The 12,995-nt window shown below is 35.3% G+C and overlaps 1 protein-coding gene across 2 annotated transcripts in view; it reads left to right on the top strand.

Annotated features, from left to right (window-relative positions):
* TPR (translocated promoter region, nuclear basket protein) overlaps window positions 1–12,995 on the top strand; it is a 62,401-nt gene that overhangs the window by 48,696 nt on the left and 710 nt on the right. Inside the window, exons 41-50 of one of the 2 annotated variants that reach the window (XR_012430695.1) lie at window positions 858–989; window positions 1,238–1,328; window positions 3,304–3,488; window positions 4,634–4,702; window positions 4,812–4,906; window positions 6,044–6,901; window positions 8,375–8,470; window positions 8,600–8,756; window positions 9,911–10,029; window positions 12,798–12,893. Coding sequence is in view for 1 of the 2 variants with exons in the window: in XM_005540244.4 (XP_005540301.3) it covers window positions 858–989; window positions 1,238–1,328; window positions 3,304–3,488; window positions 4,634–4,702; window positions 4,812–4,906; window positions 6,795–6,901; window positions 8,375–8,470; window positions 8,600–8,756; window positions 9,911–10,029; window positions 12,798–12,893 (1,147 nt within the window). In the remaining variant the exon portion in view is untranslated. The remainder of the gene's footprint in view (window positions 1–857; window positions 990–1,237; window positions 1,329–3,303; window positions 3,489–4,633; window positions 4,703–4,811; window positions 4,907–6,043; window positions 6,902–8,374; window positions 8,471–8,599; window positions 8,757–9,910; window positions 10,030–12,797; window positions 12,894–12,995) is intronic. The other variant, XM_005540244.4, reaches the window with a different exon arrangement.

The raw sequence follows: 12,995 nt of genomic DNA, 5'->3' as shown, positions 1-12,995 counted from the left end.
AAATTTGATTTGAAATCATCTAGTGTTTTTAAACTATTGGATGAAAGTGCTCAGATCCTTGGGATACTAATGCATTGGCTGTAAATTCTGGTTCCCAGTCACCTTAAGTAGATTGTATTGTTTTTTTCTTCTATCTTAATTAGTTCAGAAATCAACATTTTATAATGAAAAGTAGTGTAGAGCCAGCGATGGAAAGCCCATTTTTAAAATTTTGTTTCATTTTGGTTTTTTGATGATTCATGAGTGTTTTAGGATTTGTTCTCAATTAGACCTAATTTTAAGTCTTATTGGTAAGTGACTGTATGGCTTTAAATGTAAGTGCTATGGTTTCTGGAGATAAAAAGAAGAAACAAGAATTATTTTTGTTTCCTCTTGGAGCCCCATAAGTCGTTTTTGTCATTTTTTTATATATAAAGTGTATTTTATGTATATAAAGTCAAATTGTGTATTTTATTTTGGGGTTTAAATCTTATATTGACAGCTTCTCATTTTAGATTAATAAAGCAACATTTTTTTAAAAGTTCCTGATACAGTGTAATTTTATCATTTTCTTCAGCTCCACCTGTTTAAATTTAGAATAAAGTGGACCACTTGACATTTTGCTGAGACCTAAGGTCTATATTATCTTTGAACAATCTCATGCAAACAGAATTCAGAATTGATCATTATTGTACTAATTCCAGTAAGTATCACAGTTGTGATATCTGGTACAGCTATACTAATCCCATACAACTCTCAGGACAATTCCTATCTTCTGATTAATGCGTCACTTAAATTTCTAAGTGTGGTATCTAGATATGCAGAGCATATAGGCCATATTCTAAACTTTTATTTATACCTGGGGAACTTTCTACTAGGATTATGAAGAGGATGAGGAAGACGATGATGATGATGAAGATGACACAGGGATGGGAGACGAGGGTGAAGATAGTAATGAAGGAACTGGTAGTGCCGATGGCAATGATGGTTATGAAGCTGATGATGCTGAGGTAACTGGCTAGAATTTTGACCGTTCATAGTTCTTTCTGAGAGCTTTCTTGAATTTGATGTTTTCCAAGGATATAGAAAGGCTTATGAAATTCACTAAAACCTTTGGGGGTTTTGTTCATTTGTTTTGTTTTTTGTTGTTGTTGTTAGTTATTTGTTTTGTTGTGGTTTGGTTTGGTTAATTATTCTGTCTGGTTTTTTTAACGTACCTATTTTATTTGCGCATTATGTTATCACGTTTTGTTTTTAGGGTGGTGATGGGACTGATCCAGGTACAGAAACAGAAGAAAGTATGGGTGGAGGTGAAGGTAATCAGAGAGCTGCTGATTCGCAAAACATTGGTGAGATTTTTATTAGTCTTTTTTGAATTGAATATCTCTGGTATTTTCTAAACTAGAATTGCACTTAATTATAATATATAAATTTATTTAGCGAATTGGTAAGAAAGAGATTGGCCCCTGCTCTAGCTTTGTGACTGTTATGCTGTCATAAAAAGTCTACTATATTTATGACTGTTAGGTGCTGTCATTATACTTTTTCTGCCTCATTGGACTGCTATAAGATGCAAACATTTTGTAACCCTTACAGTATTGTAGATGCTGTATGCTGCCATTAAGAGGAAAACTTTAATTAGGGACTACTTGTAACAGCAATTCACAACCAGAGGAGGTCAGTCTAATCAAGCTGCATGCTTCAACATTTGGGACTATTGGAACGTTGCAGTATGTTCTGGTTTTCCAATGAATAAAAGATTTTTGGATCAATGTAGCACATATTTTGTTAAATCTTGGAAAGGATAAATCCTAGAGGTCCACTGAAAAGTTGTGGGCATTAAAATAGTATGGAAGTTGTAGAAAATAATTTTATTTTGAAATGTGTTTTAAAGAATTAGTGATTATCTGGATAATAGATAACTAACAACTGATATGAAGCCAAAATCGTTAGTGTTGACATAGTAAATAAAACCTTAGCTGTTTAGACTAATGGGAAAATATTGTATCTGGGTTTCTGTAGAGGCCTGGGTATTTAAAAGGGCAAGGTGTATTCTCATTTTAACTAAAGCAAGAACAGACAAAAATTTAAACTTTTAAATTTTTTAAGAGAAAAAATACATTAATGAATATTAAGCCATATAATAAGTAATACTATTCTTACTTTTAAAGAGAGATGAGAAATTGATATACTTTGAACAACAATTTACATTTTATAAACAATTCGTAGATTAAGAAACATACGAATGTTTTTTGTGAATCACATAGTTGAAATATAGAGGGAACAATTTTTGCTCTTCTAGGCCTGCCTGCCTGCCTTGCCTCCCTCCCTCCCTCCTTCCTTCCTTCCTTCCTTCCTTCCTTCCTTCCTTCCTTCCTTACTTTTCCTATTTTTTTTATTTTTATTTTTGCAGCCAAGCAAAAATAGGCCTAGTGGCCCAAATAAAATTAATGGATGGATTTGAGTACATTTCAAGCAACTACACTTGTATTGAATTGTTTAATTCTTATAGTAAACTTAATAAGGTTTAGGTACCAATGAAAAAGCTGAATCGCAGAAGTAAGGTCACTTGAGGTGTCACATAGCTTACTAAGTAGCTAAGTAGCTTAAGTATTAGATATTAGAGCAAGGATCTGAATCTAGACCTCAGACTTTTAAACTATGAAATTCTGTGGCATCCTGTTCAACTTTTCATAGTAGAAGATGGCTTCTTTTGTTGCTACAGTGTATGTAGAAGAATACCCAGACATTTGAGAGACATTTGTGAAAATTCAAAATTCGGGGAAACCAAAAGATAAAAATGTATTTGTAAGGCTTTTCCTCTGTCTTTATCCTATTTGATTGTTATACTGATTCTCTAGTAGTCTAATCTTTAGGCAACTTGCCTACTTTATTAAAAATTATGTAACCCAAATTTATTAAATGTTAATTTTAGTTTTATTTTATTAAATGTTTACTTTAATTTTAATTTATTAGATGTTTATCATGTGTTGAACTAAGGGCTTTATGTTCATTATCTGAACTCTTTAGAAAAACCATTTTAGAAAGACCATACCTGGAGGTTACATTTGCTCTATTAACCAACCAAAAAATAGACTCAAAGAGGTTAAGGGACATGCCCAAAGCCACACAGCTAATAAGTACAGATCCCATTGTCTCTGCGTATAAAAGCCCACATTTGTTTCCATCACATCTCACTACTTTACTTCTGAAAATATTAGAGCGGTGAACATTCCTGTTGGCAAGATTTATACTTCTAGGGATAGTCCAAGTTTTTTTGTCGTAAATTTAGCAGTTCAAAAGTAAATTTCTCTTTTCCTGTAGGTGAAGGAAATACAAGTGCTGCAGAGTCTTCCTTTTCTCAGGAAGTTTCTAGAGAACAACAGCCATCATCAGCATCTGAAAGACAGGCCCCTCGAGCACCTCAGTCACCTAGACGCCCACCACATCCACTTCCCCCAAGACTGACCATTCATGCTCCACCTCAGGAGTTGGGACCACCAGTTCAGGTATTAAAAGTACTGGTCATTAGGAAAAATGAACTTGAAAAAAATCTTGGCTTTTCTCCCTTTCCATTATGTATTTCTCTGTCTCTCTCTCTCTCTCTCTCTCTCTCTCTCTCTCTCTCTCTCTCTCTCTCTCGATTTTTTAAATTAGCAATCCCATGAACTTTTGGGTATTTTGGCACATTTTTATAAAATTCTTTGAACTGAAACTAATCTCTGAGGGATGTTTAGAAAGGCAAGCATTACTAAAAGTTGTGCATACGTTGAAATGGTTATAGTTATAGCAAATAAAATTCTGTTTGTTATTTCTCAAGTGAGAAAAGAAAGATTTTCTTGGGTTTTAATTAAAGTACATTTCAGCAGCTCACCATTGTCTGATTTGAAGGTTTCTTTCTGTACAGTGCACGTATTTATAAAAGAGAAAGGAATTTCTGTCGTACTTAAGAATATTTTTTCTCATTTGTTGATAATCACATATTTTAACTTTTAAATTTAATGAAGGTATGTATGACCCCTTATATTTAGCATATAGTAGGGTCGGTCATCTCTTAATCAGAAGCACTTGCAAAAAGAGTAGGAAAAGCACAAAGGTTCTGTTAATTTAGCTTAAATTTTACCCTATAAAATAGTATGTGTAAACACTGTCAAATATAGATTCTACTAAAATATCACTAGTGAAAATAACTTCATGATGGGAGAATATCAAGTCTTAAAGGATCATGTATGGAGGCTGCAAAAATCTATACAATCTATCCATTTAGAATTGTCTTAACTGGAAAACAGTTTAAAAGGCAATACTGCTGTTTGAACTCCAAAAGAATACTTGCTAACACTTCCAGCTAAGGAAATAGGAATTAAATTTGTTTACATGCAAGATGGTATTAGATCTGTTTTTATTTAAGTATTGGCTAATAATTGATCTGTTGGTTAATAGAATGATTTGTATTGGTTAATATTAGAGACTATAGTTAAAAATTTGTCATTGACTAAAAGTGATTTCTTGGCAGGTTTTCCTGGGAAAATGTCCTAATTACCTATCTGCTAACTATTTTGTTGGCAGCATAATAAGCTGTATCTGTTGATATTTGGTGTTTGTTTCATTGCCTCATTTCTTAAAGCAAATGTAATTCCTTTTTCTTGACATGCAGAGAATTCAGATGACCCGAAGGCAGTCTGTAGGACGTGGGCTTCAGTTGACTCCAGGAATAGGTGGCATGGTAAGTACTTACCCATTATGTAAAAGTAATTCATTTCTTCAGCAGATATTTGTATAGTCCATATGTGTGGTGTTTTGCCTGTTAACTCTGTTTTCTATCTTTGTTTTAGCAACAGCATTTTTTTGATGATGAAGACAGAACAGTTCCAAGTACTCCAACTCTTGTGGTGCCACATCGTACTGATGGATTTGCTGAAGCAATTCAGTAAGTTAATGAAAGGGAAACATTTTGTAACTAATCAAACTTTTAGTCTTTCTCTGTTAGTTTGTTTATCATTTGGTTAACTCATTATTTGTTGAGTCCCTCTCTATTATGTACTAATAAGTACTTGTGGTAGGTCAGTTGAGGATGTATTGTTGAGGAAAATTATACAGAGGTCAATGACATACAGTTACTTCTACCAAGAATTTAAAGTAAAAGACAATATAAGAATGTTTAAGAACATGGCCTCTAGAGTCAGAATGCCTGTGTTTGAAACCTAACTCTACTGTTAACTAGTAGTAGCAAGTTCCTTAGGTTCTCTGTTCGTGAGCACCTTCATTTTAAAAATGGGAATAACAATAGAATAATTTCTATTGCATAAGTTAAAAGAATTAGGTGAATCAGTTAATTTGTGTTAACATGTTTAGGATATTACCTGACTCATGATAAATTGCTTTATAGTTGTTAAGTGTTAGTAATTACAATGATCATAATTTATAGTATTCTTGTGGAAGCTAAGCAAATGAGCAACTAACTAATGTAAACAATGTAGAAGGATAATAGAGAAATAAGCAGTAGGCTTTGTTAATACAAATGAAGTAGTAATTTATTTCAACAACTAAGGAGAAAGAATATGAGATGATTTAATGGGGATGATATTGAATTCAGTCTTGGGAAAGAATACTTAGCATTTACTGAGCATTTTCATGCGTTAGTTTATTTAATCCTCATACCTTATGAGGGTAGACATTATTAATGTTGTCATCTTATAGTATACTGAAACACAGACATGTTAACAAATTTGCCAGAGGTCAGACAGCAACAAAGTAGCAGTTTTTAGTTTCAAACCAATTAGTCTGGCTGTAGGACCTGTGTTAAGTGTTGTGCTATACCACTCCTCTTAAAGGGTTGAAAGGTTCTCCATATGAAAGTATACACATTTATTTATGGCTGAGGTATTAGTTGCATAACAGGATATATTCGAAGATCAGAACTTACAAATTTCTACAAACTTGGGGAAAGGTTGATTGTTCTATAGATGTGGTAACATGTGGCAGTTAGAACCAGTTTTAAACTTGCTCAGTTAGCCGCAATTTACCTTGGCTAACACATTTTTACAAGCCAACCAATCAATTTCAGCTCCCTCCTTCTGAAAGTCAGCACTCAGGAAGAGACTCACTCCAATAAACATGAAGAATTCTGAGTACCAGCAATCAACAGCATCTTCACTCAAACAAATGTCACTACTCCTACGCCTCTAGAAGTCACCACTTCCTGAACTCCATGTTTCCTAAAGACATTAATAGCTCACTAGCTAAAGAAAGATAGGCAGAGTTAAATAATGCTAAGTTTTATGTCCTGAATTATAGACAGAAAAATAAATGATAGTGGTATTAGGATAAGGAAAAAAGCAAGTTTTTAGCTATCTAATATTAGAATTTTCCTAAACCTTGGGAGCTAGCTAGTAAACTCTTAATAAGCTAGATAGGTGACTTGATTTTTCTATGACTAAGTGAAAACTAAGATAAAACTTTGTCTCATGACTTCATTCTAACACTTATGTTTCATGTTGAGTTTGTGTTGCTTTCAATATATCTATGTGAGGATATCTGAGACATTCAAGAAGTGTGAGGCATAGTTCAGGAGAGCTGAAAATTATTTACATGTAAGTCACAGGTTATTCATATTATTGCTAAATTCATTGACACCTGATAGTATAAAAGGATTTTTATAAGTAAGAAACCCTTTAAAATAAATAGACTTTATTTTCGATCTGTTTCCTTCCCAGTTTGTTGGTGTTCATACTTCCTTCTTCCTATATTATTTTCACCATTGTGCTTTAAATAGGTTAACTTTAAATTTCATCTTAAATTAGTTTTTGTCCATTTAGTTCACCACAGGTTGCTGGTGTCCCTAGATTCCGGTTTGGGCCACCTGAAGATATGCCACAAACAAGTTCTAGTCACTCTGATCTTGGCCAGCTTGCTTCTCAAGGAGGTAAATAGTTAAACCTTTAGATCTCCTGGATTTGTATGTATTTGGTAATAAACTATTGTGATGTGATTTAAGGGGGATAAAAGAGCGAATATAAATATTTTTAAAATTGATATTGTTTGCTAATTTACTTTTTTAAATGCTGTAATATACTTATTAAGCACTGCCTTACATCTTACCTTTCTGACAAAGTTCTAATTTCTTTGAGCATAAGGATTAGCTTTTACATTAGTATTTCTTCTGGCTCCTGGTGTAATGTCATACATGTAGTTTAAGTATTCAGGAATATGTGTTGAACGAATAAATATGGGTACTACTAGCCATTTTAAAGTTGTTGGAAGGAATGCGGCATGTTTTCTGTTTACAGTTTGACGCTTGTAACATTCCTAATTAAATGTCTAAGGCTAGTTATATTTTTTGTATTAACATTACTTGGAAAAACAAAAAATAAAAGATCAAAATATGTGGAATAAAATGGTCACCACATTAAGTAGTAGAATTAGTTTTCCACATGTGAATTATGCAGTTTGTGGAATTGATTACCTTTTAATCCTCAGTTGGAATCCATATGACCCTCTTTATTTCTGGGAAGCTGTCTGGCACTTGGTAAATGAATAGAGAATGCATACTACTGTTATAATAAGCTCAATCTTTAGCCCTCATAAAAGTCATACAATGTAACATCTGCTTGTTTAGGATATTAGTTCTAACACTGAAGGCCTCTTACATGAAATTGTAAGTTGACTTTATAAATTTAAAATGTTATTTGATTTTGTGACTGTATGTTAATACAATTTCCTAGACTTGGGCATCAGATCTAGGCTTAAATTGGAATGCCAACACTTACTAAACTTTGTAACCTTGGTAATTACTTTTGTTAATTACAAAGTAACATCCGTAGTTGTATACTCAATAAAATTAGCTTGGATGAAAGTCTTAACAGCATTTTAGCTAATGTTTTAAGGGCACTTTAGTGTTAGAAAGTTTAAAGGATGTCTTTAAATTGTATTTAAAATTTTGAGGCCAGGTGCAGTGGCTCACACTTGTAATCCCAGAACTTTGGGAGGCCAAGGCAGGAGGATCACTTGAGGTCAGGAGTTCAGGTGCATCCTTGACAACATAACAAGACTAACCCCTGTCTCTACAAAAATGAAAAATAATTAACTGGGCCTGTGTTGGTAGCCCTAGCTCCTTGGGAGGCTGAGGTGAGAGGATCACTTGAGCCCAGGAGTTTCAGGCTACAGTGAGCTATGGTGGTGTCGCTGCACTCTAACTTGAGTGACAGAATGAGACCCTGTCTCTAAAATAAAATAAAAAATAAAAGTTTGAGAGATGGATTTTTGCTTGATGGAATAATTAAATTGTGGTCTTTAGTAAAGTTGTGTATCTCCAATAATTAATATTTTTCTTTCAGATCCCTAGCTTGTTGACAATTTTATGTTTTTTTCAGTCATTAATATTCAGAATTGTCTTTAGGTTTAGGAATGTACGAAACACCCCTGTTCCTAGCTCATGAAGAGGAGTCAGGTGGCCGAAGTGTTCCCACTACTCCACTACAAGTAGCAGCCCCAGGTAGGGATCAAAGGCAGATAATAGGTTCTGTTTTATTGGTAAAATGAAAACCTATGAAATATATTCTGGCTAAAAATTTGATAAACGACAAAGTTTAAAAGTTCTTTTACTTGTCTTTTCTTTTTAAAGTGACTGTATTTACTGAGAGCACCACCTCTGATGCTTCGGAACATGCCTCTCAATCTGTTCCAATGGTGACTACATCCACTGGCACTTTATCTACAACAAATGAAACAGCAACAGGTGATGATGGAGATGAAGTATTTGTGGAGGCAGAATCTGAAGGGTAAAAGTTTATTTTGTTGTTTTTGCTTGCTTTAGTCTTAGCAGACTTTTACATTTGTTTTCCTTTAGCCAAGAAACAATCAGCTAAGCCGTTTTCTTTTTCTTTTTTTTTTTGAGATGGAGTCTCGCTCTGTCACCCAGGCTGGAGTGCAGTGGCGTGATCTCGGCTCACTGCAGCCTCCACCTCCCAGGTTCAAGCAGTTCTCTGCCTCAGCCTCCCAAGTAGCTGGGATTACAGGCGCCTGACACCACACCTGGCTAATTTTTGTAGTCATTTTATACTGAAGTTTTCAAATGACTTAAACTGGAGCAGATTCATGTTATTCTTGTACTGTCTCCCTCATTTGTGTCTTGAATGGAAGAGAGAAAGATGGATGTAGCCACTGAGCTAGGAATTTTACATACCCATAGCCTATCTCATCTGGGCTAGAGCCCATGGTTTAGTTACTGGCATACTATTTAATAGTGTGACTATTGTGAACTTTTTAGTACTGTGCTTTCCTAAAATGTTGTTTTGAGATTTATCAAAATCTGGACCATATATTTCTTATGAGTGTCAAGAATGTGAACATCCTTGTCAAAAGGAAAAAGGAAACAGAAGAAGAGGAAAATCATAAACTAAAATTGGAACATGTCATAGTGAGAAAAGGAGTGAGGAAAAAACAACTTGAACTCTCTTCCCCCCGTTCCTTTGAAAAATATATATGGTTAGCAAATCAGTCTGTAATTTTTTGTTTAAGGGAGCTCTGGATTATTTAAGTGATAAAATTGATTTAAAAGAGTGGATATGGCCGGGCGCGGTGGCTCACGCCTGTAATCCCAGCACTTTGGGAGGCCGAGGCGGGCGGATCACAAGGTCAGGAGATCGAGACCACGGTGAAACCCCGTCTCTACTAAAAATACAAAAAAAAAATTAGCCGGGCGCGGTTGTGGGCGCCTGTAGTCCCAGCTACTCCGGAGGCTGAGGCAGGAGAATGGCGTGAACCCGGGAGGCGGAGCTTGCAGTGAGCCGAGATCGCGCCACTGCACTCCAGCCTGGGCGACAGAGCGAGACTCCGTCTCAAAAAAAAAAAAAAAAAAAAAAAGAGTGGATATAATTTAGGATAGACTGTAGGATCAGTTTTGTATTTTTTAATTAATTTTTCTTTTCCTTAGTATTAGTTCAGAAGCAGGCCTAGAAATTGATAGCCAGCAGGAAGAAGAGCCTGTTCAAGCATCTGATGAGTCAGATCTCCCCTCCACCAGCCAGGATCCTCCTTCTAGCTCATCTGTAGGTGAGTCCCTGCCCTTGACCGCAATACAGCTTTTATACATCAAACTTGTTTGTGAAAACACTGCTTTATTAGTAACAAATTAATAATCATTTTTTCCTTTATTTTAAAATGCTTTATTTAAAAGAGAAATTTTATTATTAAAGGGAACTTGATTTATATTGAAATCATTATTCTAAGAATATTCTGGCATCGATAATAAGAAATATGGACATGGTGGATCTATCCCAAAAGAATAGCTCACTCATGTTTCATCTAGACTAATGATTGTCAACGTGTTTTGTAGAGCTCTTGGGTCTTTTAGAGGTGCTACAGGGGTTGTAGTGGATGGGTATACTGGGAGGGAGGCTAAGGAGTGCTAGGGCACTCCAGGCCTCTTGACTCTGAACCACAACAGCTCCATTTTTATTTGTTCTACATATTGGGGTTCTACATGAGATTTGATGTGGAGAGTTAAAGGGTAAGAGCTCTGTTGCTTAAAAAAAATTATTTGAAATTTACTGATGTAAACAGTTTCAGAGTTTGGCTTTTCAAATTTTTGAAGTTAATTTTGAAAAAAGGATATGTATTCCTGTAATAGAAGTTATTTTTTAGAATAACAGTTAGCATTTACTGAACACTTAACTGTGTATCATGCAGTATTCTGAGCCCTTTACTTATATTTACTTATTTGATTCTCACAACTCAACGTGGTAGATATTCATCCACATTTTATAGATGTGGAAGCTGAGGCACAGAAAGGGTGAATAACCTCTTCAAAGTCAAATAGCTAATAAGTAATGGACAAGCAACGATTACACTGAAGAAGTCTGGCTCCAGAGACTCCACTCTTAAACAATACAGTGTACTAGCTCATCTATCTCACATTTTTAGACAGAGAATTACCTTTATTATTAAGGATATACAGTACTTGGTCATTCAGTCTGATTATTTTAATTTTTAATTGCTTACAGTGGTAATTCTTAAACTCTGCCATGGAACCTTCAGATTTTAGGGCAGACCTGCTCAGTTATTTATTACTTTTTTAAATCACAGAACTTTGCTATCCCAAGATCTCTTCCCCTGCTTCTCAGCTGCTTTGATGTGACACATCAACCTATTGGCTAACATCCCTTATATCTACCGTTTCATATCTGGTAACTTTACATTTCTATACGTTATGCAATATGGATACTCATAACTAATCTTGCAATCAGGATTTAAAATAATGTATGTAAAATACAGAACCATTTCATACACAGTAAAGCTCAAAAAATTTATAACTATCATATTCATGATTACTGAGGTTTTGTGCCCCCAGTTATATTTTGATGTCCCATAAAAATTGGCTTTCCTCAACACAATTGGCACTTGTTATATCTTATCAGAGCTTGTATGAGAAAAAATGGTGGTTGTTCCCTTTAAAGTATAATATGAAATTACGATGTCTTTAAATTTATTTGATAATGTAAAACTGGACCTCCCCCATCTGAGTATTTGGTCAACAATACTCATGCTACCTTGTCAACAAATATTTGACAATGCAGCAGGCAGTCTCATAGGAAGCATCATAGGAAGCATCACTAAGAGAAGGCGACATTTAAGTGAAGATCTGAAAGAAGAAAGGGATCAAAGCTGTGCAGTTACTTAATGAAGAGCATACTAGATCAAAGAAAATATTAATAGATGCCAAGTCCATAAGGCAGCAGTGTGTCTGCTTGTGTTCAGGGTCAACAAGGAGGCCACTGTGGCTGAAGCACAGTGAGTGAGAACAGAGACTAGCAGGAGATATGTTAGAGGCGGGAGAAGATAGAGTAGATCATTGTAATTGCCTTGGCTGTCATGGATACTGGAAGCTACTGGAGGGCTTCACACAGAATAATGACACGACATGATCTCATCAGTTTGGCTGCTGTGTACTGAAGAGATTGAAAATGAATAATGGACAGAAACAAGGAGAAACTTTGGAGGCTACTGCAGTAATTCAGGAAAAGATAGTGATGGCTTAGGTGAGATGGTAGAGTTAGGGTTGTGAGAAGTTGTCAGATTTGGGACATATATTTAAATTTGACCATTCAGGATTTGCTAATGATTGCATTTGGGGTGTCTGACAAAGAAGAATCAGATATAATTTGTGTTCTATTGTAGGCGGTTTGCTGAGGGACTTGATATTTTGTTTTCTGTTGTATTTCTTAGCACCTGGTACTATGTTTGATACATGGGTAGTCAACAAGTAAATATTTATTAATATAAGTGAATAAATGAAAAAAGTCAAGCACTTCTGGGTTTTTTTGTTGTTGTTGTTGTTTTTGAGACAGGGCCTCGGTCTGCCTGGTTTTTTGGGGGTTTTTTTGAGGCAGGATCTCACCTGTCTCCCAGGCTGGAGTACAGTTAGCTTGATCATGGCTCACTGCAGCCTCAGCCTCACCCGGGCTCAAGTGATCCTCTAGCCTCAGCCTCCTGAGTAACTGGGACTGTAGGCATGTTCCACCATGCCCAGCAAATTGTTTTATAATTTTGTAGAAACAGGGTCTCGCTGTGGTGCCCAGGCTGGTCTCAAACTCCTGAGCTCGTGATCCTCCCACCTTAGCCTCCCAAAGTACTGCTTTTTTTGTTGTTCAACCATTTACCCTTTTTTGGTTTGTTAAATGTTCCTCATTGTTTGAAAAAAAGAATTGAAAACAAATGGACAAGTCTGCATCTTATTCATTCTTTTAGTAATCAGTTTGTATCATTATAAATGCTTTCTCATTTTTTCACTTGCTTTTGTTTTATCTTAATGTTTTTTGTAGATACAAGTAGTAGTCAACCAAAGCCTTTCAGACGAGTAAGACTTCAGACAACATTGAGACAAGGTGTCCGTGGTCGTCAGTTTAACAGACAGAGAGGTGAATTTCTGACATAACTGGATTACATGATAGAACGTGGAATAGTAATAAATGGAACAAGTTTTCTAATCCTTAAGCCTCCAATTTATTTTTTTTAATGTT

Source organism: Macaca fascicularis, chromosome 1, assembly GCF_037993035.2.
Source record: "Macaca fascicularis isolate 582-1 chromosome 1, T2T-MFA8v1.1".
Lineage (NCBI taxonomy): Eukaryota > Metazoa > Chordata > Mammalia > Primates > Cercopithecidae > Macaca > Macaca fascicularis.
Note: the sequence above shows the minus strand (reverse complement) of the source record. Positions and strands in the feature narration are given on the sequence as shown.